Source organism: Triturus cristatus, chromosome 4_2 (genome assembly GCF_964204655.1).
Source record: "Triturus cristatus chromosome 4_2, aTriCri1.1, whole genome shotgun sequence".
Classification (NCBI taxonomy): Eukaryota; Metazoa; Chordata; class Amphibia; order Caudata; family Salamandridae; genus Triturus; species Triturus cristatus.
The window spans coordinates 208297542-208325019 of NC_140586.1; the positions used below are offsets into that span (position 1 = coordinate 208297542).

Below are 27478 nucleotides of genomic sequence, written 5' to 3' on the forward strand. Positions count from 1 at the left end.
TTTCCTTTAGCCAAGAAGCTTTGATGGGGATAGGCTTGCTATTCTTTTCACTATCGAGAAAGAGCTCTACAATGCAGAGTGGAATGTTACTCACTTGTATTCCTGGTTCTACCTCATGAGTATCTTAGTTGAAATCCGAAACAATCCTCCCTCATCCCAGTCTTCAGCAGGAGATCGTAAAGATTACACTTCTTAAAGATTTGTGTTTTGAATCCTCTAAAAAATGATGTTCTCCATTCAGTGCCATCACAAGGCATGGTGGGATGGGGAAGGTTGCTGGATTCTTAAAGAAACGCTCCTTTTTCCCTCAAGACCAATACTGCTGCCTGTCTGACTGTTTCTCTTCATTTCTGTTATGTTTCCCACTTATTTTAAGGCAGCAAGTAGTTATGCTACAAGTATATTTCCCGTATATTTCTAGGAATTGTCATTTTTCTTGTTTTTAATTGAATGGTAGAACGTTTGAAACTTTGTAAATTGGCCAGGTGATATGCTGTAGGTGGCTTTCTTACTTGTTTGGGAGGGGATGGATTCTGACATTTGTCTTCAATGAAGATGCCTATTATTGAAAAGTAGAATAAGTAACTTTCCAATGTTTGCTATGTAGCCGTATTAGTTTTACCCTAGGGCATTGCAAAAATTATTGCATGACCAAGCAGTCAGTTTTATTTTTGCTTGTACCACGTCATGTTATCCAGGCTGTTCTGTGTGTGTGTGTGTGTGTGTATGTCTGTTTTACAATAAAAAGTATCTTGCAGTCTGTGAAAATAGGCTAAAAGTATATGCACTGTTTCCGACTTCAGTCTGCGACCATTTGTGTAGTAGTGGGTTGAAAGACAATGAAATTCCCATTATTTTATCATTTGCCTGTTGGTGCCACACCCGTCAGTGTCCTCTTTGCTTCTTGCATAGTGCAAACTAGTCTGTCTCGACTGGCCCCAGTGAAAATGGGTTCACATAGCTGAAATTCTATAACTTTGTGTTCCAGGGCCCTTGACTTTCACCCAGGTAATTATTCATAAGTGTGAATCTATGGAAGATATAGCTGGAGAACCTTGTTAAATGTCGCATATTTTCTTTTGGAAGTTTTTGATCCTTTTGAAGGTTTGTACATGTGTTTTCCACATTAACCACAGTTTATTTTTTCTTGCTTGACAGAAACATGGCATCAGCTGGGTTGTGATTGGGGATGAGAACTATGGTGAGGGGTCAAGCCGGGAGCATGCTGCCCTGGAACCACGACACTTGGGCGGACGGGCTATTATCACCAAAAGCTTCGCCAGGATCCATGGTAAATTCTGGCTTCAAAATGTACATGGTCCTTTGTTCTTTATGGTTCTTTCATAGATTCAAATGCTGAACCATTTCCCATGTCTTGGAGTCCCTCAGTGACTTTTCAATAGCAGTACCAATCGAATTGAAATCAACATAAGCAATTTCACTTTAGTAGCAGAATCCCCTTGTTACAAATGACCTGAACTCCAGGCAGTGAGCTGTGTGGTGAACTGCACTTCCAAAGTCTTTCATACTTCAGATTTCTACTGCACTTGGCATGGAAGGGAGTCCCTCTCAGAGTTCTACTCTGCCCTTTCTATCACTGTATGTTTTTTCAGATTTTCATGTACCATTAACAGTTTCAGGCATTATTTCAGCTGTCCTTCGGAGTACTGACCGAGAGAATAGCTCTGTAATGTGGCTGGATCACCGCCCATTCTCCTGTGGCATATTTCTCATGTGGCAACAAACATTTTTTGGGAATATATTTATGCATGTGATTTTTTTCTATATAACCATTCTAGCCAAAGGCAGTAGATCACTGTACAGGCTGAAAGACCAGCATAAAGTAATGGACAAGACAAGTGTAGGAGAGTCTTGTGGACTTCTAATGCATTGTCATGTAGCATTCTTTAAATAGGTTCTTTAAAAAGATTATACACGTTCAGATGCTTGTTTGTTTCAGCTGCAGCAGAAACTTCCAGTTTGTAAAATCAGATGCAAATTGTTGCAGGCAAAGTCCGTTGCTGGCAAAGAAGATAATGCTTCAATATTAGATGCGGAACATTTTCTCATAAGCAATCGTATGGTAGGGTATTTCTCTTCTACGGGAGCCTTATCAATACATATAAGCACTGAATTGTTCCACCCACTTGTTAGATCCCGGAGCACTTTGCAAAACATATATCTATCTATGCTCAGGTTTTGTCAAAAGTGCATTTATTTATAGAAAACAGTAGGCTTTAAAGCTCAAAAAGGGCTAGAAATGGGTACTATATATATATGTTTCCAAAACCTGCCCAGAATTGAAGACGCACTCCAAAGCAGCCAGGTTTCAAACCTTTTATTTGCAATTGAAGGCAGATTTCACCTCGATGATTTCAGTCCTGCTACCAACGCGTTTCGAAGCCTCGTGCTTCTTCTTCAAAGGTAATTCGTGAAAATGCAGCATGACATGGCGAACGCAGTCCTCTGTGTGCTCTTTATTTTATAGGCCTTCCATCATGGTTTGTAACTCCCTTGCACACTGGGACATGTAGATCAATTCCCAATTATTACCCTCCAGTGGGTTCTGCATTTTTCCGACAGTAAAGGACACAGTGATAAACTTTCCATTGGGCCTTGGAGTGAAACACTGCCTTCTTACTTTGAAGCGCTGCTGTGCCATCTGTGGAAACGAAGCATTCCATTTCCCGAGGTCTCACATATTCCTTGAGTGGTGCGATCTTCCACGGCCGGAACGGCCGTGATTTATTGTTTCCAAAACATGCCCAGAATTTAAGGCGCACTCCCCAGCAGCCAGGTTTCAAACCTTTTATTTGCAATTGAAGGCAGATTTTCACCTCGATTATTTCAGGCCTGCTACCAATGTGTTTCGAAGCCTCGCGCTTCTTCTTCAAAGGTAATTCGTGAAAATGCAGCATGACATGGCGAACACAGTCCTCTGTGTGCTCATTATGTTTTTTTAATTATTTTTTATATATATATATAGCTTTATTTATATATATATATATATATATATATATATATATATATATATATATATATATATATATATATATATTTTTTTTTTTTTTTAACTTCTCCAATTGTATTATAATCACTGACTCTAAACTGACTATAAAAATCGATCACAAACCTGTTCTAAAAAGGAAAGATAATGGGAATGCCGGACAGTGCTAGCTCATAGGCTGCATAGCTAGAGCTTTAAAATGGGCACTGTGCCTTGAAGGGCTTCTCTTTTACTCCAGTGCCTCATCAAGCAGAGGTGACAATCTGATAGATACTTCTAGCTGCAGATTCCTTACCTTTTGGAGTTCCCAGGCGTTGGGAAACCTTTGCTCGAGCAATACCCCTTGCGCGCGCTGTCTGGTGGCTCCATTCTCCCCTGCTGCCCCCCTCATCTCTGTCTCGAGCACGACCACCAGTTGACGTCATGCTCGGACTGTCGGGCCGTGGCTCCGAAGGCCATACAGGAGAGGGCTATGAAGCTCCTTCCTCCCAGAGCCCTAAGTCCTCTTCGTCACACTCAAGGTCATCGGGACACTCGCGGAAGAGGCACAATAAGTTCAAGCGGACTTCATCTTCGCCTCCAATGTCATCTGTCGACAGACGAGGTAAGGAGCACCGATGCTACAGGCACGGTTCTGATGAGCCGGAACCAGGGTGGACTGCGCGCCTCCCTTCCTTTCCGGGAGCCGGAGCAATTCCTGCTCCTTAGTTTTATGAGGCCATGCGCTGCGTATTTAAGCAGGTCAACCCCTCTGGTGAGCCCTCTGATTCATCGGCTGTGACCACAGCGCCGGTGGAGCCTCCGGGATCTGTATCCGGAACGACGCACCACTGGCAATGCCAGCCCCACTCTTATCCTCGACGACACTCAACGCCGATTGAACCCAGGGGTTCTGTGTTGTTGCCTGAACACTTGGAAGATGTTTGGTTTCGGCAGAGTATTGGGAGGGGTCTAGGGACCCTTTAAAACACCAGGATGTTTCAGCAGAGCAGATGGACTGGTATGGGGAACTTGGGGAGGCCAGTAGACTAGAAATGGCCCCAGATACTGGCATGCTGTCTCCGCCAACTGTGGCTACGTAGGAGGGGGCATCTTATGCCATGGTGGTCAAGAGAGCGTCCGAGGTCTTCGGACTAGAATTGCCCTCAGTGCAGGTCAAGACTAATCTCCTGAGCAAAGTGCTTCAGCCTGGGGCTTCCACCTCTGAACCCCTTTTGTCCATCAATGAAGCACTTATTGATGTCCTTCTAGGCACGTGGTCCAAGCCTAGCACAGGGGCTCCAGTGAAAAGGACAATTGTACGCCTCCATGGCCCGGCTCTGGGCGACCCAAAGTTCCTAAGCCAACACCCCACCCCTGAAAGCTTGATGGCTTCTTCCTCCCAGGGTGTGTTTCCTTCTGCCCCTCCGGATAGGGAATCCAAGAGGCTGGAATCACTTGGGAAGAATATATTTTCTTCCTCCAGCCTGGCATTGCAGTCGGTGAATACCATATGCTTATTGGGCTGTTTCTCCCACTCCCTTTGGGAGACAATTGCGCAAGTGCTGCCACAAGTCCCGGAGGAGGCCCAGGGTGTGCTTTCTCAGGCGGTTAAGGACGGAAGAGATGCAGCAAAATTCACCTAAAGGTGTGGTCATGACATTACTGATTTGCTGGGCAAAGCGATTTTATCAACAGTGGCCTTGAGACGCCACACCTGGCTTAGGACAACTGGCTTCTCCGGCGATGTCCAGGCAAACTTGATGGATCATGCCGTTTGATGGATCCTGTCTTTTTGGGAATAAGGCAGACTCTGCCCTAGTGAGGTTCAAGGACACTCAAGCTACGACCAGATACTTGGGCTTCTCCTCTACACCTCCTGGCTGGTCTAGCTTATTCCAGTCACCGTCCTGCAAGTTTCCATTCATCTGGGAAAGTGGCAGACGTGATGGAGGTGTTGATATGGGTCAGGATGGTGCTGTTTGGTGAAGTTCCTAGGTTGTAGATGTGGTCGGGGCATGGGTCCTTTGGTGCCCATGAGTGGATGTTCCGTATGATTGCCGCTGTTGTTTCTGTTGAAGGTTGTCCATTCAGTCAGGTGGCCATCTTGGTTGGTGGTGAGTAGGTCAGCGATGAGTTCTCTGGGGTTGGGTTAGTGTGCGATTTTGCTGTAGATGTTTACGTTTTTGCTGTGGAAGAAGTTTGCTGCTAACCAACAACAAGGACAACCTATCAATGTTGTAGACAGTGGCTGAGGGCTTGGTAAAATCCTTGACGATCAAGATTTCCCTGAAGCTGTTCGAACTTCCTTCGATGCTGTTCACTGGTGCTTTTTTCTTAGTGTCTCTAATTTGCCGGTGATAGCGTCAGAGTGCAGACTTGTAGATAGTTCTGTCGCTGGCGTCGTGGCTGGCTCTTAACTTCCTTTCTAGCTGTTAATAATAATGTCGTTTGGTGTCTCTGAGGTCTTCTTTGTACCAGCTGGCCTGCTTTTTTAATCTACTATACTAATTGAGTTTGATTGGTGTGAGGTCTGTGCAGTTGTTCCAGTTGTTGATGGTCCTTGTTGAGGCTGTCCATGGGGCTAGGCTGATCAGTACTAAGGGTTTTGAGCCAGTCTGCTTCTGTGATTTTGTTTCAGCTGTGGCATGGAGTGCTGAATCTGGTAGGGCTGTTGACTTGAGGTGTGTTGATTTGTAAGTGGATGATGGTGTGGTCGTCAATGTGTCCTGTGTGGTGGAGTTGTATTTGATGCTGTCACTTGTGGTGAAGATGGGGTCCAGTGTGTGTGTTCCCAAGGGGGCGCAAATGGGTCTTTAATTACATGTAAATGAAGATAGCCAGGATGTACGAAAGGCACATTTCTAGGCTCTCTCAATTTACATTCAGCAGTTAAAGTCCATAAATAAAGTGTGAGGACCGTACTACTAGTGGCATGGGCCTTGGTCAGTGAGTGTGAAGACTGGTTCAAAAACATGGCTAAAAAGAAGACAAAACTCAGCTTTTTTTTTTTTATGCACCTTTGGGTAACTGCTTATAAAAACACGCACACAAAATGAAAAATAAATGCAAGTTAATCTAATCTAAAGGAAATGTCCTTTTTTACCCTATGAAACCTCAGTTAATAATATCACAGCAGATGTCTTTTGTGTATGACCATAAGGTCAGAGAATTAAATCCTGATTGGTGCAATGAGGAATAGTGACTTGTCTATTGTGCTACAAGATCCCAATCTGTGACAGAAAGAACTCTGAATGTCTTTGTTTTAAAGTTGTAATACTCTGTATAAAACAGGCTGCTGCAAAATATTGTTTAAGTTAAAAATAAGTGCTTTAAAAATTTACATTTAAGTGATAAGAATTCAGTCTATATCTAGTCTGTTATATTCGTCCATTTAAATGGTGCACTCTTATTTATTGACACCTATTACCTCTCTAAAAGTATAAATATTTGTCACCATGAAGCTGAGTGACCCCATTAATTAAAATGTATCCTGGCTCAGGCTTTCAGGTAGCTGGAACCTTTAGTTCTCTTCCAGGGGATCCTCATCAATAGTCATAAGCACTGAATATTCCCGCCCATGTGCGGGGACCCCGGAAATAATAAAATTATATATGTAAAAAACATACATATATACAGCTCTGTATATGTATAAACGTATATCATTTTTTCCAAGCAAATGCAGCCCCTATAAAAAAAAAAAGGCTAGGCAATGTATAAATACACATCCAATAATACATATAGGTATAATAAAACACCTAAATCTTTTTTTTTTTAATCAGGTAAACACTCATGAGAAAGCAAAAAAGAGAAAAACTGTGGGAAACACAGATCTACAACACATTGCTAGCCTGCAGGCTGCATTGCAATACAATACCATAGAGACTGAAAAGCCCTGTATAGGTAAAAACTGGCACTGTGCCTTTAAGGCTGCCCTGGCTTCCATATCCCATCATGCCTCAGGGGTGACAGTTAGGTCAGTTGTTCTTTCCGGCTCCTTCAGTCAGGACCCTGGAATTCAGCTCTCTTCTTTTTTGACTTTTTAGTCAAGAATTATTTGCATTATAGTAATTTTTTGGACTTCCTCTTATTAATATCTGGGAGGAAGTTAGTATCCTGTATTTTTCTGACTGATTTTCTGCAATTTTTGTCAGAAATATGCCTTCTTTATTTATTCCATGTCCATCTTGTGGAAAAAAGGCCTCTTCATACACACATGAGGTGTGTATTGTCTGCCTGCCGGATTCTCACTCTCCAGCTACATGTCATCATTGTAAAGACCTTTCCAAAAGGCCTTTAAAGGAGAGAGAGAGGATTAGACTCTACGGCTTATCAGAACGGCCGACGTCGAGGCAGCTGGTCCCTGTTTGCTCCCCGTCGGGCTCGGCGTCGAAGACTCCAGCGGCGGGATCGTCGCTGAGAGGTGAGGAGTCCAGGGGTAGTCATGCTGCAAAAAGAAAATCGTCGTCGACTTTAGATACAGCGACGAAGCGGATGCGTTAGTTGTCGGCGACTTCGACGTCTAAGAGATCGGCGTCGAGGGATCGGCATCACAGTTCGACGTCAAAAAGGCATCTTTCGACGTCAAGAGAGGATCGCTCGACGTCAAGACAGAGACTTCGTTCGACGTCGAAGGAAGGACATCGTTCGACGTCGAGAACTGCAAGAGATCAGTCGACGTCGCAAGAGGTTCGTAGGCGTTCGACTCCGAAGTCTACGTCGACGTCGAGACCAAGATCGCCGTCAAGACCAAGATCGCCGTCGAGAAAAGATCGATCGTCGACGAAGAGACTTGCAACGTCAAAGCATTCGACGTCAAGGCAGGCGCCTCCGTCAAGACCGACGTCGAGGCAGGAGCCTCCGTCTGAGTCGACGTCGAGGCAGGTGCCTCCGTCCTCACAGGTCTCCAAGGCTTTGGGGAAGTCAATAATGTCGAGGCGAGATTCCCCGTCGGGGTCTAGACCTCCGTTCAGACCAAGCCCTCCGTCGACGACGAGGTTCTCGACGTCGAGGCAAGAAAAATCTCCACTGATCCTCGAGGAGTCAAGTCCCAGGTCTCCAGTGATAGGCCTATCACCGTCGAGGCGGCCCTCTGCAGAAGGTTCTCAGTAGGTGTCGCATGTTCGCCTTACGATCCGGCCAGTCTCAAGGCGCAAATCCCCTCATAGACTGGTGTATACAACTTCTGAACATGATTCACCACGTCCTATATCTATCTCGCCTTCAGGATCAGAGGGCTCGAGTTCAAGATCCGAGTCACCGGAAATTGTGCATCAATCTCCAGTGCCTGCAAGAGAAAATAGTCCACTGGAAGAGGGAAATGCTGTACCTCAAAGTCCCGCGAGAGAGATGCCTCAGGACTCGGCTATGTCTTACGCAGTTAAGGCCTCACTAACCAGGTTAAGAGACATGGACTTCCCAGCGAGACCGGTCAGATCACGTTCTCGGGGAAGAGAATTTCGACGTCGCTCTCGAACACAAAGGAGGCGATCCAGACCCTCCTCTCACAGGAGAGAGTCGACCAGATCGGAGAGAAGGCGCCGTAGGACCCCTTCCTCCTCCCCGTCATCTAGATCATCCAGAAGGGATTATTCGCCGACACTCTCGGATACACCACCCTCTAGGGTATCTCCGGTGGATGATATCTCTACTTTTCAGGAAGTGTTGTGTAGAGGAGCTACAAAATTAAATATCTTAATGCCGGTTCAGGAGATCACCTCCTCCATAATCTTTGAAACTCTTCATGAACGAGCAGTGTCACGCCCACTGTTGCCATTAGTCCCTGGTTTGCTACAACCAGTAATGGATATTTTTCTCACGCCAGCGACCACCAAATCTGCGCCGGCGCGGATTCTAAAAAAGTACCGTCCGGCTCCGGAAGATCCTCTGTTTCTAAGATCAGATCCTCCACCGGATTCTGTCATCACCGCTGCTGCCAGAAAGACCCATGCAGTAGCTGGGTCTTCAACGGTGCCCCCAGATAAGGACAGTAAGATGCAAGACTCTTGGGGGAGGAGAGTGTGCGGCTCAGCATCTTCTAGCTTAAAGGTGGCCAGCGCCTCAGCGCTTCTGGGGCGCTATGATAGATCATTATGGGACTCTCTCCAGAGGTTCATTGAAAAAGTTCCATCAGAGGACAGACGGGACTTTGAAGAAATTTTGCACGAGGGAAGTCTGGTTTCTAACCAGGTGATAAGTGCAGCGGCGGATGGGGCAACCCTAGCAGCGCATTCTTATGCCCATGGAATCACAGCCAGAAGATCATCTTGGCTCAGATTGACGGCCTTGAAGCCGGAAGCGCAGGCGAGAATACTAAATCTGCCTTTCTCGGGTAGTTCACTTTTTGGGTCTCATGCAGACGAAGAAATGGCCCGTATGAAGGCAGAGCTGGAGACCATGAAAGCCGTCGGGCTTGAAAAGAGGAAAGAGTTTCGACGCCGCAGGGGAAACGATAGGCGTAACTACCAGCAGAGGGTTCAAACCCCTCAGTGGCAGAAGAACCAGGACCAGCAAGGTCAAAAACAGCAATACCAGTCCCGCAGACCATCCAGGGGACGTGGTAACAGGCAGTCAAACGCTGGAAACAAGGCTCCAGGGAAGCAATGAGGAACCGCTTCCTCCGATGCTGTCCACCGCTCCGGTGGGAGGAAGTGTTGCGCATCATCTTCCAGAGTGGCAATCCATCACAAAGGACAAGTGGGTTCTGAATATACTGCGTCATGGGTACTCGCTTCGTTTCCGAAGCCACCCTCCATCGATTCCTCCTGTTCATTCATCCCAGCATCTAAAGCAGCTCAGAGAAGAGGTGGCGACTCTTCTGCTCAAATCTGCAATAGAAAAAGTACCCAAAAACCAAAGAGGAAAGGGAGTTTACTCCAGATTCTTTCGGATTCAAAAAAGGAGTGTGAAGGTAGAGTTCAGACCCATTTTGGACTTACGGATACTGAACAAACACATAAGAAAGGAAAAATTTCGCATGCTGGCGCTCCACCAAATATATCCTCTTCTCCGGTTGGGCGATTGGATGTGTTCGCTGGACCTTCAGGACGCATATTTCCATATTCCCATCCTATGGAATCATCGAAAATTTCTCAGGTTTGTGGTACGGAACTCTCACTATCAGTTCAAGGTTCTTCCATTTGGCCTGAAGTCAGCTCCTCGAGTATTCACAAAATGCGTGGCAGTAGTAGCGGCTGCTCTGAGGCGCGCAGGAGTCTTCGTCTATCCCTACCTAGACGACTGGCTAATAAAGGGTCCATCGCCTCAGAGTGTTCGATCGCAGCTGTCGCTTTGCCTGAACTTATGTCGCAAGTTGGGTCTCAGAGTGAATGCCAAAAAGTCCAATTTTTCACCAACACAGAGGATCCACTACCTGGGTGCAACTATAGACTCCGTAGTAGGAAAAGTGTTTCCTTCGGAGGAAAGACAGTCATCCATTATCCTCAAAGGCAGACAGATTCTATCCAACAATCTGTCGTCGGCAAGACAAATCTCATCTCTGCTAGGGGCCATGGCATCCTGCATTTTCCTAGTGCCCAATGCCAGGTTAAGGATGCGTCCTCTCCAGCAAGATCTCGAGGACAAATGGGATCAAAGGAACTCCCTGTGGGAAGAAAAAGTTTGCCTTTCCTCAGCGGCCAGGCAGTCAGTCAAGTGGTGGCTGAAGCCACTGAATCTACAAGTGGGGATCCCCTTCCATCAAGAACCTCCAACTCAGACCTTAATCACCGACGCATCCCTTCAAGGATGGGGTGCGCATTTCGGGTCTCTACAAACTCAGGGACGGTGGTCCAGCAGCAAGCAGTTGTACCACATCAACATGCTGGAGCTCAGGGCAGTCCACCTAGGCCTCAAAGCATTCCTGCCTGCCATCAAGACGTGTACCATTCTAGTACAGACGGACAATACCACCACAATGTACTACCTGAACAAGCAGGGGGTACTCGATCCAGGACGCTCTCGCTGGAAGCTCAGTCCCTGTGGCACTGGATCCTAGCAAGGAACATCTCGTTGAAAGCGGTGCACCTACCAGGAGAACTCAATGTGCAAGCGGACTTACTCAGTCGTCATTTTCAAGAACCAGAGGACTGGGTACTAAACGACGAGGTGTTAGAAGACATCTTCGGGGAATGGGGGCATCCGCAAGTGGACCTCTTCGCGGACGAGCACAACACAAAATGCCGAGGCTTCGCCTCAAGATACCATCGGCCAGGATCCCTTGGGAATGCCCTTTTGATCAATTGGTCAATGACATTTGTGTACACTTTTCCGCCTCTCCCACTAATCCCCAAGGTGGTGACCAAGCTGCAGAATTCATCTGCCAAGATGATCCTCATAGCACCGGACTGGCCGAGGCAGTGGTGGTACACGGATCTCCTGCACATGTCGATCCGCCCCCACAAACGACTGCCGTGCAGGCCGGACTTGTTATCCAAGATGCAGGGGAAGATTTACCATCCCAGCCTTCCCTCGCTGAGCTTAACAGCATGGCTCCTGAAGTCCTCCAGTATGGCCATCTGAACCTCCCTCAAGAGTGTATGTCCATACTGAAGGAAGCCAGGAGGCCTTCGACAAGACACTCCTACTTCTGTAAGTGGAAAAGATTTTACATATGGTGTGCTCAGCATCATTATGATCCAACAAAATGCCAGGAGGATGTAATTTTGCCCGATCTTCTACATTTAGCGAGGGCAGGGTTGAAATTTTCATCCATAAAAGTTCACCTAGCAGCCATTACAGCATACAGGCGTTCGCCTTCGCAGCAGTCATTCTTTAAGTTGCAGGTGGTGAAGGATTTCTTGCAAGGTCTCAAGAAAGTCTATCCCCCTGTTAGACCTCCCTCTCGGGAGCTAAACTTGGTTCTATCAAGGCTCATGGGTTCTCCCTTTGAGCCTATTCATAAGGCTAGCCTACAGCACCTCACATGGAAGACTGCCTTTTTAATAGCCATCACTTCAGCATGGAGGGTCAGTGAGATACAGGCCCTCTGTTCTAAAGAACCCTACACTACGTTTCATCTGAATAGGGTAGTGATGAGGACTCATCCTTCATTCCTACCTAAGGTGGTATCGGACTTTCATGTAAATCAAGCCATCTCCTTACCAACCTTTTTTCCCAACCCCTCCTCTCCGGCAGAGAGGGCGTTGCATTCTTTAGATGTCAAAAGGGTCTAAGGACTAAGAATGTCAGGAAATCTGATCAATTGTTTGTGAACTATGGTGTTGTCCGTATGGGCTTTGCTGCATCCAAACGTTCCATTGCTAGGTGGATTGTTTCAAGTATTACATTGGCCTACCAACTGGCTCAGAAACCGTTGGTGGCGCGCCCTAAAGCGCATTCTACAAGAGGAAAAGCGGCTACCGCTGCTTTTCTCAATCATGTCCCACTCTCTGAGATCTGCAAGGCAGCCACTTGGAGATCTGTCCACACCTTTACAAGACATTATTGTCTGGATTCGGACACCAGAGCAGACACTCAAGTAGGACAAGCCTCCTTGAGTAATCTGTTCCATACATAATCATTTTCATGATTTTTCTTACTCCGTGTGTGGTACAATTTTTTCATTTGCCTGCAGGTGGAAGGTGGGCTTGCTACTCTATTCAGTGCTTATGACTATTGATGAGGATCCCCTGGAAGAGAAGGATAAGTTACTTACCTGTAATCCTAGTTCTCTTCCAGGGGTATCCCCATCAAAGTCATAAGCAATCCACCCGCCTCCCCAGGCAAATGAGAAGAAGTGTATTATTCATTATGGAAAGGATATATCTTTGTGTTTAGGACTACGGTCCCGCAAAGAACAACTGACCTAACTGTCATCCCTGAGGCATGATGGGATATGGAAGCCAGGGCTGCCTTAAAGGCACGGTGCCAGTTTTTACCTATACAGGGCTTTTCAGTCTCTATGGAATTGTATTGCAATGCAGCCTGCAGGCTAGCAATGTGTTGCAGATCTGTGTTACCCACAGTTTTTCTCTTTTTTGCTTTCTCATGAGTGTTTACCTCATTAAAAAAAAACAACAAAAAAAAGAGATTTAGGTGTTTTATTATACCTATATGTATTATTGGATGTGTATTTATACATTGCCTAGCCTTTTTTTTTTATAGGGGCTGCATTTGCTTGGAAAAAATGATATATGTTTATACATATACAGAGCTGTATATATGTATGTTTTTTACATATATAATTTTATTATTTCCGGGGTCCCCGCACATGGGCGGAAATATTCAGTGCTTATGACTTTGATGAGGATACCCCTGGAAGAGAACTAGGATTACAGGTAAGTAACTTATCCTTCTCTACTATCTGTTACACAGCATTGCAGCCCCACCGTCTGAGCGGGCACTGGACTCCAGTTATGGCGGTCTTACTATGAAAAAGATCACAGGTGCATTTTGCTTGCTAGCTTGAGGGTCCAGGTGACCATTGTTGCGCACAGGCCTAAGCTACAGGGGATGGTGGGGGCTCAATGTACTTTGTTTTGTTATTTTCAGCGGTAGCAAGCCTGCTTTGGCTATCTTTCCCTAGAAGTAATTTCCCTGCTGAGTGGGCAGAGTAGACCGCCAGCTTTGCAGAGTTGTTCGTATCATTGGTGCTGCAGCTGCATTAGAGCGGTACAAAAGGGGGTGGTGATGGACGGAGCATCAGAACCAATCAAACACTCACACCCAGTCAACAGATCTGGGTTTGATCCATCACCGTTCTTTAGCCCACTCTGCCACCCCAGTTCAGACATGGCCATATGCAAATCAGTCTGACCCTGTGCCTCATGGGAACAGTCCAGCCCAAACTGCCAAGCCATGCCTTCCCTGGACCGGAAACAAGCTTCCTAGGACCGGTTTCTGGCATTTCAGCCGTCTTCAGCCAGGCTTGCTTGAATCCAGTGGCAAAGTGAGCAAGGGACTCACGTCTGAGCAAACCCTGCCAACTTATTTGCGCATCAAACAGATGAGGGGGGGATGCTGAGATGAGATGGGAGGGAGAGGGTTGGTGTGACAAGAGCTCTCATTTTAACAAAGGTCAGACACAACAGCAAGGCAGCAGCTATCATTAGTGAAACGGACACGGTGACACTTTTGCCCATTGGCCCACTGCATCGCAATTATGAATGTTTTGTAATAAAATTGGGCATGGGGGCTCATTTTTCTTTCCAGCTTAGGGCAGATGGCACCCTTGACACACAAAAAGGGGTACGTATGTAGCGGAGATTGCCTGCTTCTCAGGGCTACAGCCATCATTTGTGCAGCAGGCGGAATGCATTGGGGCCCACAGCACCCCAATTATGAGTGTTTTTGGTCAATTCTGTTCTTGTTTGATGCTTTTGCAGAAGTCCCACATTTAGTGTGGATTATGAGCTACCAAAAAGCACCATGGTCTCATGATCCCCGCCTCCTGCGATCCTCCATCCCGCTCCCCAAATCCTTGTCATTTAGTTTTGGAGGGTAGCCCAACTTTAAAACATTTGTTTGGTGGGGAGCTCAGAGCATAAAGGTATGAAGACATTTGCCTTAAAGGCCCAGAGTCACTTTATCTCTGCAAAGCTGCCGTCTATAGTTATCCAGTATTAGGGTATCTTTCATAGATTCACATGCCTGAATCATTCCCTGTCGTCGGGAATGGGAGTCACCGGTAAATAACAAAGTAATGTCCAGAAGACATAAGACAGTCATAGGCCTCAGAGGCCTTAGCTTAGTAAGCTATCCACGTCCTTATGTAAAAAGGACCAAATTTTGGCCAGAGCCAATCAGCTAACACCACCCTCTAGAACCTTCCTGGTAGGAGCTCTAGTCCCTCAGATTTTCTACCGCACGTCGTGCTAAGGGAGTCTCCACTGAGCTCTGCTCATTTCTTTGGATTTGACAGCATTTCTTCTCAACATTCTGGATTTTCAGCATGGCTGATACACCTAAGAAGGGTTTATTCAGGCCCTGCGCCTCTTGTGGAAAAAAGAGGCTACATATCGACGACCAACACAAGGACTGCTTGTATTGTCTCTATCCCAGTCACAGTTCTAAGGACTGCAAGGTATGTCGGACTTTCTCATCTAAGACCTTGAAAGACCGAGAGGGGCGCCTTTTAATCTGGCTGCAAAGGCTTAAGGACAAGGAGGATGTGGCCTCTGAGGAGAGTGAGAGTTCTTCAGTTGCGTCTCACTCCTCATCTAAAAGACCAAGGGTGGCATCGCCGGGCCCTTCGTCGCAGCCACCTCAAAAGAAGACGCAGAAAAAGTCTTCAGAGGTCCAGGATTCGCCTGTTCCAGGGAGCTCGTCTCCTAAGGTGATGCCCCACACCTTCAAAAAGCCTATTGCCACCTCGTCGACGACAACAATGTCGACAGTAGCGTCGACGAGAAAATCTCCTTCGACAGCGATTTCAGTTACATCGTCGACGACGACTCTATCGACGATGACATCCCATTCCATGTCCTCGACGACGACAACTCCATCGTCGACGGCAGGCAAGTCAATCCCGTCGACGTTAGCCATAAAAAAGGCGTCGTCGAGTAAGCTGTCGACGGGAGGGTCGACGACGACGACGACACCGTCGACGAGAGCTTCATCATCGTCGACGACAACATCGTCGACGAAGCTATCAACGACGAAGACACCGTCGACGGCGAAGACACCGTCGACGAGAATATCACCGACGACGCCGTCGTCGACGTCATCGTCGACGTCATCGTCGACGAGGAGACCGTCTTCATCATCCTCGTCGTTGACGACGACCCCGACGACGATCCCGTCGACGGCATTGATACCTGTAACGTCGGTTACAGCTATACCATCGAGCCCCTTGAGGAGTATGGACACGGACGACCAGAGTACATTTGTGCATGTACAAATAACCAAGCGTGCATTGACTCCGGCCCTCACTTCGCCCAGTAAGGTCTCAACCTTGCCTCCCACTCGCCTCTTTGAAGAGGAGGATTCGGACGACGCTAGTCTCTTTCCTGCGGCGACTAGTCCATCACAACTCCATGTGAAGTACCAGGATGTCTCGGATTACGAAGACACTCCCCAGGATTATGAGGAGGTTCCTCATCGAGAATACATGCCGCCTCCACCTTCCATGGTGTGTCTACCGGCAACTTTGGTCACAGACCTTCAGCTCTTAATAACGGACTATAAGCAGCGTTTTCCGACTCCGGCACCTCCACCGATGCCTGCGGGGCCTTCCAAGGAGGAGGCTACACGGCCACGACCGCCTCCACTGCGTTTGGAGAGGACGGCACCTCCGCCTCGGCCCGCCACGGACGACGAGGAGGAGGAGGAGGAGGAGGAACCTGAGGAAGGAGAACTCCAGGACGTCCAATCCCAACAAGATGAATGGGACGATTACATCCTTCCGGCTCCTGTTTCGCCTGTCCCTACCACAGCCGACTCACCGCCCGACGACATCGGCGGTTTCCACAACATCATTGAAAGGGCGGCCCAGCGCTTCCAGATCCCGATGCCTTCGCATCAACAGGACTGTTTCTTATATGACTTTAAGGAACCCTTCAAGAAGACCGTCCGGGCAATTCCGATAATAGATTATATTTGGGACCAGGGCATAAAGATAATGCAGAACCCTTCATCAATGCCACCGGTTCTACCACGCCTGGACAAGAAGTATAAAGCTCCGGACACTGCTCCGGTTTGTCTTACAGGCCATCCAAAGCCGGACTCGGTTATCACTCAGGCTGCGCAGAGGAGGTCAAACAACCCAGCTGCGCTGTTGACAGCTCCGCCGGATAAAGAAGGGCGACGTATGGATAACATAGGGAAACGTTTCTCCTCTATGTCAGCCTTGACAGTGCGTGCCTCCAACGCTACTGCACTATTGGGACGGTACAACCGACAAATGTGGGCGGACATTGCCCCATATCTAGCGGATTTGCCTTCTGACTTAAAAGAAGAGGCAAAGAAGATTCTGTTGGAGGGTGAGCGATCTGCCACGGAACTGATAGACTGTGCAATGGATATTGCTTCCACAGGCTTTAGACAGCTGGCTGGTGCGGCTGCTCTACGGCGCCAGGGTTGGCTCAAGGCAACTTCTTTCAGGCCGGAGGTCCAGACAAAAGTCCTGGACATGCCTTATGATGGCCAGTTTCTATTCGGTTCTCTTATTGACGAGGCATTGCAAGGTATCAAAAAAGATACAGATACTGCCAGAGCCCTGGGGTCTCTGCAATCTCGGAACCCTTCCTTTCGTGGGTCAAGAGGAAGAGGCCAGACTTCCTCCAGAGGAGACTTTCAACAGCGTTCCTCTTTCTCCTCTTCCCAGCAGTACCGTCCACAATCTCAGCAGCGACAACAGTCGTCTTACCACAAAACTTCCTTTCGTAACAGAGGAGGAAGACAAAAAGGTGCCGCGCGGCGGCAATGACTTCCAGATGCAGCCGGGCTCAAACTTGTCTCCACCCTACAAGATTGGCGGAAAAATCTCCCATTTTCTCAAAAATTGGCAAACGATAACTACGGACCGATGGGTCCTTCAATTAATACAATTCGGCCATTCCCTGGAATTCACACAAATTCCTCCTCAAACTCCTCCCCGCCAAAGGGCTCACAAAAACCTACGCCCATTACTCCAAGAAATAAAGATTATGCTTCTAAAGGGAGCTATAGAAAAAGTTCCCCTCAGCCAACGAGGGAGAGGGTTCTATTCCCATTTCTTTCTCATCCGAAAGAAAGAGAAGAAATGGAGACCCATATTGGACCTCAGAAATCTCAACAAATTTCTGAAAAAACAGTCGTTTCGAATGATTACCATACAGGAGGTTTTGCTTTTACTCAACGCAAACGACTACATGGTGTCGGTGGACCTTCAAGACGCCTATTTTCATGTCCCAATACACCGCAACCACAAGAAGTTCCTGCGTTTCATGGTGGCGGGCAGGCATTACCAGTTTCGGGTTCTGCCATTTGGGCTCAAATCGGCGCCACGCATTTTCACCAAATGCCTAGCACCAGTGGCGGCGTACCTACGCCGGTTCCACCACCAAGTCTTCCCGTATTTAGACGACTGGCTTATCAAGTCCCCATCACAAGAAGGCGTGATAAGTTCTTCCAACGCTTGTCTGACACTCTTCGAGTCACTGGGGCTCACTCTCAACCACGACAAATCTGTCCTGCAACCATCCCAATGCATGCAATTTTTGGGAGCCACACTAGACACCATCCACAGGAAAGCATTCCCGTCACAGGAACGCCAGGACAAACTTCAATCTCTGGCACTCCAGGTAATGACAAGAAAGACACTCTCGGTGCGCCTCTTCAAATCCCTCCTCGGGATGATGTCCTCCTGCATTCTTTTAATCCCACATTGCCGCTTGCGGATGCGACCCCTACAAGAGGCTCTGTCGAACCAGTGGATCCAGTGTACAGGGTCTTTCGACGACGTCATCCAAGTAACCCCGGCGATCAAACAGGCTCTGCGATGGTGGGTTTGCCCCAAGAACCTTTCGCAAGGCTTGCCTTTCTTGCTTCCTGCTACTCCTCATATAATCACCACGGACGCTTCCTTAGAAGGCTGGGGAGCTTTCCTTCAGGAGCTACAGATAAGCGGAAAGTGGTCCCTTTCAGAAAAAATGCTTCATATCAACCTTTTAGAGCTCCGAGCAGTCTACCTAGCTCTAGTGGCTTTCCTCCCGAGGATAAAGAACTCAGTAGTGCTTGTCCGGACAGACAACACCACGACAATGCACTACCTGAACAAGCAGGGAGGGACTCGTTCACTGACACTTTCGCGCGAATCGCAGAAAATCTGGAACTGGCTGCTCCGCCACAACATCTCTCTCCGAGCAGATTATGTTCCAGGCACCCACAATGTGTTGGCAGATTATCTAAGCAGGAGGCAGGCAGCGTGCCACGAGTGGGAGCTGGATCAGCAGGTCCTCAACAATATCTTCGCCCAATGGGGCACACCTCAGCTGGACCTATTCGCCACCCAACGCAACGCCAAATGCCAATACTTTGCAAGCTGGCATCCCCAACCAGGATCCCTGGGGAATGCCTTTTCGATAGCATGGTGCAACGTCTTTGCATACGCCTTTCCGCCATTTCCCCTGATCCCCAGGGTACTACGGAAGATGAAGGCGGAGCCTTGCACTTTGATATTGGTAGCCCCAGCTTGGCCACGCCAACACTGGTTCTCGGAACTTCACCTCCTCTCCCAGGAACCTCCGATCAGGCTGAAAACGTTTCCATCTCTTCTGACGCTCAGCGATCAGCAGATTCAACATCCGGATCTAGCCTCTCTCAGGTTATCAGCTTGGCTCCTGAGTTCAGAGAGTTTCGGGGCCTAGACATTCCTCCAGACTGCAGGCGAATTCTAGCTCGGGCTCGAGCAGATAGTACCAACAAGACCTATTCACTCAAGTGGAAAAGATTCTGTATCTGGTGTAAGACGAATAAGTTGCATCCTTTCTCTTCCACCCCAGGACAAGTCTTACCCTACCTTTTACATCTAGCAGAATCTGGTCTTGCTCATGCCTCCATTAAAGTTCACCTAGCTGCAATCTCACGTTTCAGAAGATCTTCTTCCGGCCCCTCTTTATGGTCTCATAGACTCATAAAGCAATTCATGAAAGGACTGTTTCGCACATTCCCTCCAGTAAAGCCTGTTCCACCGGCCTGGCACCTTAACATAGTTCTAGCTCAACTAATGAAGCACCCGTTTGAGCCCATCCACAGAGCTGACCTTAAATTTGTTTCCTGGAAGGTGGCACTTCTACTAGCTCTTACCTCGGCAAGGCGAGTGGGAGAGCTCCAAGCATTCTCTATCCAGGACCCATTCCTGCAATTCAAAAAGGATAGAGTCCTTCTCCGCACAAATCCAGCTTTCATCCCCAAGGTTCCATCTCACTTCCACCTCAACTAACCTATTGTTTTACAATCATTCTTCCCAAATCCACAAACAGTGGCGGAACGAACTCTACATTCACTAGACATTCAACGTTGCTTGAAATTTTACATTGAGAGAACGAAATCTTTTCGAAAATCAAATCAGCTATTCATAGCCTACAGCAGACCTCGACGAGGGCTTCCGCTCACAAAACAGAGCATTTCCCGCTGGATTTCTTCGGCCATTTCTTTCTGTCACCAACAGGCAGGACGTCCGTTGAGAACAACGGTCCGTGCCCACTCCACAAGGGCCATGTCTACTTCCATGGCTCTTTTTGCTGGGGTGCCCATTGTGGACATTTGTAGAGCGGCCACATGGAAGACGCCGCATACCTTCACCAAGCATTACTGCCTGGATGCGGAGATCATGAAGGATGCGTCAGTGGGTCAAGCGGTACTACGTCATCTTTTTAAATAGAGGTGAGCCCTTTCTTTCATCCCACCATCCTCAGTTTATGCACATTTCGCACTATAATGTATGCTTTACTTATTCATGGCTTTAGGGTAGCACTGTTGTTTATCTCGGATAGATGTGGTTATCTAATACCTGTATGTTATCCATATCTTTCGAAATGTGCTTTATTCACTGCTTGCTACTCTGATTCAGGCATGTGAATCTATGAAAGATACCCTAATACTGGATAAGGAACGCGTTACTTACCTGTAACTGCGGTTATCCAGTATTGGTATCTTTCATAGATTCACATGCAACCCACCCGCCTCCCCTGGAAGGGCTCTCTCGGATCTCTCAGTATACAGCTGCTTAGCACTGTGCTCACGAAAATCTGAGGGACTAGAGCTCCTACCAGGAAGGTTCTAGAGGGTGGTGTTAGCTGATTGGCTCTGGCCAAAATTTGGTCCTTTTTACATAAGGACGTGGATAGCTTACTAAGCTAAGGCCTCTGAGGCCTATGACTGTCTTATGTCTTCTGGACATTACTTTGTTATTTACCGGTGACTCCCATTCCCGACGACGGGGAATGATTCAGGCATGTGAATCTATGAAAGATACCAATACTGGATAACCGCAGTTACAGGTAAGTAACGCGTTCCATCTACATTGTCCTCTTCCTTCTCCATTTACTCTTTAAAAAAAAAAAAAAAAGATTTGAAAATGAGTTATAAGGACAAATTATGCAGTTCTTGGTTATGTTTCTGTTCTTTAATTATAATTCCTTTTTTTAAAATGCGAATTAAAGCAATTGGCCAGTATAGCCTTATTTATAGGCTACAAAACATTTTAATAAATTGCTTATCCTCGCCTTCCTGAAGAAAGGCGAACATCTACACTTTAAGAATCTTTATTGTAAAGAAGTGCTCCTTATCACCGCACGTGGGCGGGCCTATTCAGTGCTTATGATTTCAGTGGAGATTCCCCTGAGAGAGACCTAGGATTACATGTAAGAAACTATTCCATATCAGTAGAAACTTCCATTTGTGTACAATACATTCTCCCAGCAGTTGCTTTCTACAGTTATATTGTCCGTTTCAGCATTTTGGCTACTCCAGAGTCCACGGCCAGAAGCAGACAAGCATGTTTCCTTCGTACCAAGCTCACGTCGGTAATAGAGGCCCCTTAACACTGGCAATACCTATGTATTGCACTATTGATGTACTGTTCCATCCATCCTAACTATTTTCCACCGAGGTCCTCCATGCATACTAAGTTTGGCAATCTAAGTTGCATGCTTCAGTGACCCCAATAGCAACCTGAGCATTGCGTGCTCTTGTAACCATTTGTCTTTAATTCATGGAGGTGTTTTGGTCAGTGGCTACAACTGCCTCCCATGCAACTCTACTTTATCCTTCCTCCACTCTCTATTCCCACTCCTCTGTAACCCATATCTGTTTGCTTTGCGTTCCCCTGGTGTCACCTCTGTTCCACTATTTATATTTTGCTTTGTCCCTCATTTTCATTCAATCCATTCTTCGATCCTTCTATCCATGCCTTGCCCCCTCTCCACCACATTTTTCGTATCTATACTGTAGTCCTGATCAGCTCTCTCCACTCTTCTACCTCTACTCTCCTCTTTTTTTTCTAGCTATCCCTTCCCACCTGTTTAGTTTTCCTTCTCTTCATTCCTGCTTTTGTTCCTCTACCGACCCATCTCTCTCTCCTTAACATCTGATCTGCCTTAAGTCTCCCGCTGTATTTGGTGTGCTCTCCTCTCTCCATCATTCTTCCCTGCTCTTTCAATTTTCTTTTCTATTGTTTACATTCCTTTCACTTATTTTCTGTCCAATCCTGCTTTCTTTCGTTTCTCACCATCACCACTGCTAGTTCCTTTCTTAGGCCTGCACATCTCGTCAGTTCGAGATTAACACTTATGTGGGTGCACCTGTGTAATTTTGTTTGCATTAATTGTAAAAAAAAAAACAGGAAGAGGCCAACGGACCCCTTAAAGGAACTTTTCTGACTTGGTTCTATATACCCATCACAGGTACTAGAATTGTCATAGGACAATGACAGGTTGACAGAATAGGTCGTCGGTTTCCTAAACCTGGTAGAGAAGCAACAGTCAAAAGGTTGCACCATAAAGAAGCACTGCTGATGATAAAATCAAAGGGGCTTAAAGAAAATGCTCAATATGTCCATGCAAAAATCACTAACTGTGTCATGTATTTGCAAGCACATTACTGAACTAAGATGCGCTTTGCCTAAAAGGGCATAATGCGACAAGAAAAGTATTTTGAGTAGCATTCTGAACGTCAGAGATGGTTTCTGGGGAGGTTGCAGTGATCCGTGAGCAAGTAGTTATGCAGTGTACTTCTATTGTGGTTTATTTAATGCTTTTTCAAAAGAAATTAGATGTCTAACTTGTACAAGAAAAAATTACTTTCTGCACTTCTGTAATGTAAGCATAGGAATTGCAGTTCCAAATGGTGACCACTTCAAAGGTGGTATTATTGGAGCAGTCACAAATGTACACCATTATGACTCACCCAAAGAGACCATAGTGTGCTTGAAAGCAGTGTAAAGACTGTTCCCATACACCTCACCACCTCATAAGCGGCAGTGGCAGTCACCCAAACCCCTCTAAATATGCAATGCCAGGGTTAAGCAGCTGACTCCCTGCTGCAAAACACTCTGGCACACAATCACTAAGGGGTCAGCGTGAAGGCCTTTGTGAAATGCTTTTCATGGCTAGGGCTACAAAGGTTTCATTCCCCAAAAAAATGCTCCGCGCAAACACATCTAGTGGAAGCATTAAGGCACATTCTGCTTACACCATCACTTCTGTTAAAAGACTGTGACAAAACACGAAATGCATCAGTACCAATATTGAATGCGCCATTACATAACTTAGACCTGCAACTTGTCACCCAAAAGCTGTGGCAGGGCACTTCTATAAATAATACCACCACTCCAGAAGATGCTCATACAAACGCCATTTGAACTTAAAAAAAAAAGGTTAGTAGTGACAAGGCCTCCCCCCCCCCCTGTTGGGACCGTATCAGATGGCACTCCAGTGAGAGCAATTGTGAGAAATTCCAGGCCCATAGTGTCCAATCCTCCAACTCCTAGTAGGGCTAGTACAATGTACCTTGGAAAGATCAAGAGCCATTCCTTTCCCCAATTTCTAACCACTCCACGTGCTCCTTCCTGTCCCTGCAGCTTGTGCCAGTTGGTCCTATTGTCAAACTAGTTCTGCAGTTGTGTCTAGCTGGCAAAACCTCTTTGGTCTCTACCAAAGTTTTCTTTGTATGTGAACAGCATTTGCAAACTATGCAATAGTGTAGTAACTACATTTCAGATTCTCTAGTACACGTCCAGATCTAAATGCAAACAAAATGACATGGTCTTAGTTCATCGTACTCGTAGCCCTGTGGGTCACTGCTCTCTTTTGACTGCTCATTTTCCTTGGAATCCCACAGAAGCTGCTTAGCTTTAGGGATGTTTTAAATCACCTCTTCAAGACGTAAGTTGGTGCCATGACACAAACTTCCTAGACCCATTCCTGTTTTTAATGCTCTCCTTGCTGCTCTTACTGTAGAGAAATTACCTGATTCTTGAAGTTGTGTTGTCTTGTTTGCTGCTGTGATGGCAACTCTGCCTCCTCAACAAAAGAAAATTGCAGTGAGCCCTAATCAATGCATCAGTCTTGTCTTCGCCCTTTTAGTCCACCCACCTTCTCAACCCAGAAATTCCTTCTCTGGCATCCAGACAGTGCCCAGATTTGGTTCAGTAATCGATTTGTGTAATTCACAACCCCTGTACACAGCATCAGACTGGGAAAACAATCCCAGATTTGTTATCAGATACAGTTTTGGCAACAGGCTTCGACCCGTCTTCCATTGTAACGCAAGTAGAATACTGTATGAAAGTACTTAATTTGTGTGAGATGCAACTTCGCCAAAATTGCCACCTCCCTTGTCACGTTCTTAATGTCCTGCCAGTTTTCTTCAGACAATGGTTCAAGTACTCTTCGCTGTGAGCAAGCAAGCAAGGTAAGAAACGGGTCAGGCTCGTTCACAATTGGAGTGCATTTGACCTGAAATACCCTTTTCTGCCACGCTCATCAACTATAAACCTGGTCTCTTGGGGGCTAAAATCTGGTAGTGATGCCAGAGAAACTTCCTAGTGCATATTGTAGTTATCTGTAAAACGTAAACCTATGGTAAAGAGTGTGCACAGAGTTTGCAGCCATCCCAGGCAGAACCACTATTTATAGATTGCTGGTATTCATCACAAATGGGGTCACTTGATCAGTTTCTGTCCCTGGGCCTGAGAGGGTTGTGAAGATCTCTCCACAGGGGAAATCAGTGTGTGGTATTTGTATCTTCCGATTCTGGGACACCACGCCACCTTAAGCTTCCCTATGGTGTTGAGACTGGCGGACCGCAGGCAAGCATCGTGGTATAGTGGTCACAGGATCTGGTGTCTGTGTATGCAATGCACTATACGCATAGTGTGATGAAGAGCTGATAGAGAAGCATGCCGAACATCCACTCTGTGCCCTGATATGGTGATAGCCCATTTGTCAATGATGTGACACATCAGGTACAGTACAGTTCAAACTCTTTTCGCAGACATGATCAGTCCCCAGTGGGCATGAAGTCAAGACATGCACATATAGACGAGACAAAATGAAAAAAGTCTAAAATGGTGCTAATACAGTGTGATAGTAGCCCACCACTAACAACCCTGGAGAACAGGTAGTCTTGGTGTTCTAACACTGAGGCAACATTCTCAGCCTTGTGCTCCTCCACCCAAACAGTCGCTGTCCTCTTCTAGCGTAGATCCCTCCCACCAACTGGTAGACCGCAGCAGTCTGTCAGTGTGTCCTGTAAAGAACATGAGAATGAAGATACTGGGGCTTGGGCTGGAGCACTAATGAAATGCAAATGCAATGTTCAGCAGCTAGCTACACCCCTTGAGCACAAATCTGTATCTGACCTCTGACGGAGAAAAACGAAAACTAATCTTATGACTAATAGCACAAAATCCAGTCACAAAACATCAGTCGCCATTTAGTAGCCTTTGTAAAAAAAAAAAAATATTTAAAAAAAAAAGTAAGTACTCTGCTTCACAAATACAGGGAAACCCTTGAAGGCTGCTGAATGGTTGCTTTGTATTTTATTTATAAATGACAACGTAAAACTTATATCACATGAAGTTAGATTTATCTACTGTTAGAACTTAATGATGGCTTAACATATAAAACTTTGAAAAACAGAATATTTTTCGTTCACACTCTGCTCTAGTGTCGCTACTGAAGTATGATTGATTTGCACTCTTTAAAAGTGCGTATTTCTTCCTGCAGCAGGGTATGTTGCACATGATATGCAAGAAATGATTTTGTACAACTGTTTTTTCAGAAACAAACCTAAAGAAGCAGGGTGTGCTGCCCCTCACTTTCGCAGACCCAGCGGACTATGACAAAGTTCACCCAGAGGACAAGATTACCATTGCTGGACTCAAAGACTTTGCACCGGGCAAGGTATGTGTTGCAGATCATGGTTCAAGCATACTTTTAGCTATCTCTAAAGAATGATCTCGTTTTTCAGGTTGTAAAGAGTAGTCTCTGTTTAGTGTCAATTCATAGGTGGTTCCAACTCCAAATTTTGCAGAACCTACTCTCCAAGGTGGACACAGGAGTCATTTAAGAAAAGCAATGGCATAGAAAATTGTCAAAAGAAAATCAGAAATTACATCTTACAAAAAGTGGAAATTAGATAGTAACAGAATCCTTGCTACAAAAAAAAATGCAATCCTTGCTTTTTTGCACTTTCTAATGGCCCAGCATGTGGAGCCCAAGTTGTCTAGTTGATAATACAGTTGTCAAACATGCAATTATAAATGAAGCATAACTGTATGGGCAAGTATGAAAGATCTGTGAAGAATATTAGGACCTCCTTTCAATTCCATTATTATAAACTTTGGAGAAGAGCTGAAAGATAAAAACCTATTCACAAATGTCAATGGGGAAAAAAATCTTGAGGACCGTGTCATGGTAAAGGAACGGCTTGGGTAACCTGGTATGCTCTTAGAAAACAGCTGAGATTTAAGGCAGCTATGCTCGTTCTTTAGGGTAAGTATATCCAGGCAGAGAAGTACCAAGTAGTGATGTTGTTTGTGCACCATCAAGCAGGAGTGTCCTAAGCGGTCTTACAAATCAGGTAGTAGGGAGTCAGAGGACAACTTAAGGCGCTCTACCTATTTCCCCATAGACACCTGTTAACCTGTCTATACATCTTTAAGTGCTGAGCCAGAGCACTGTTGGATAAGCTACATCTGAAGCAGCATCAAGATGGAATCCAAAGGAGAGCTCCTAGGTTGGCACTCATTTGAAGATGCAGCGTCTTAAATATGCAGTGATCCGAAATTCAAGATAAGAGTTAAAGGGCTAGCCATTTAATCTTGGGAGAGGGTACCTAGTACTCAAAGAGCAACTTCAGTACTTTGACAAGTCAATTTGGGCTGCACTGCTACTTTGTTAGTTAAGTGAAGGTCTCCATCTTGAGTACTCCACAAGGCTTTCATGCGTCTGAATTCCCCTAGGTAGAAAGCTCTAAAGATAAACCTCTTGGGAGAAGACTAACGGTGTAAGGTTGTTTACATTTACTTTGATTTGAATCATCCTGTGATTTCTCAACATTTATAGCAATTCCTTACCCTAAAGATTTGGTGTGGTGGATAACGCTTATAAGTAAGCCCTGACAAAGCCAATATGTCTGGCCTTGTCGGGCCTGCTGTTTTTTTTGGGCGAACCTGTAATATACATTTAAAATTAATAAAATGTACATGGGCTGCTTTTCAAGGTGCCTTGCGTAGATTAGCAAAAAAGCAACTAAACAAGGAAGTGTATAAAAAAAAGTATGAAATGGAAGCAGAAATGAAAGGGAATGGGCTGCAAGCCTATGCACAGAGGACTACTGTTCGAGGCATATGAGCTGCAGATCACACACTGAGGATAAGATCGCCATCTGGTGTTGGGCTCGGATGATTGCAGGTTGTTGTTGTCTTCGGAAGAAGCCTTTGGTCACGAGGTTGGTGACTCCTCCCCTGGACAACAGTGCGCATGGGCATCCACTCCATCGGCAGATTGTTTTTTTCCGCCATTGGGTTCAGATGAACTTTTTTCCGCTCCAGCAGAAAACTTCCAG

The 27478-nt window shown here is 46.2% G+C and overlaps 1 protein-coding gene across 1 annotated transcript in view; it reads left to right on the forward strand.

Annotated features, from left to right (window-relative positions):
- ACO2 (aconitase 2) overlaps positions 1 to 27478 on the forward strand; it is a 392352-nt gene that overhangs the window by 358239 nt on the left and 6635 nt on the right. Inside the window, exons 16-17 of the mRNA XM_085601209.1 lie at positions 1159 to 1291; positions 25691 to 25812. Of these exons, the coding sequence (XP_085457335.1) occupies positions 1159 to 1291; positions 25691 to 25812 (255 nt within the window). The remainder of the gene's footprint in view (positions 1 to 1158; positions 1292 to 25690; positions 25813 to 27478) is intronic.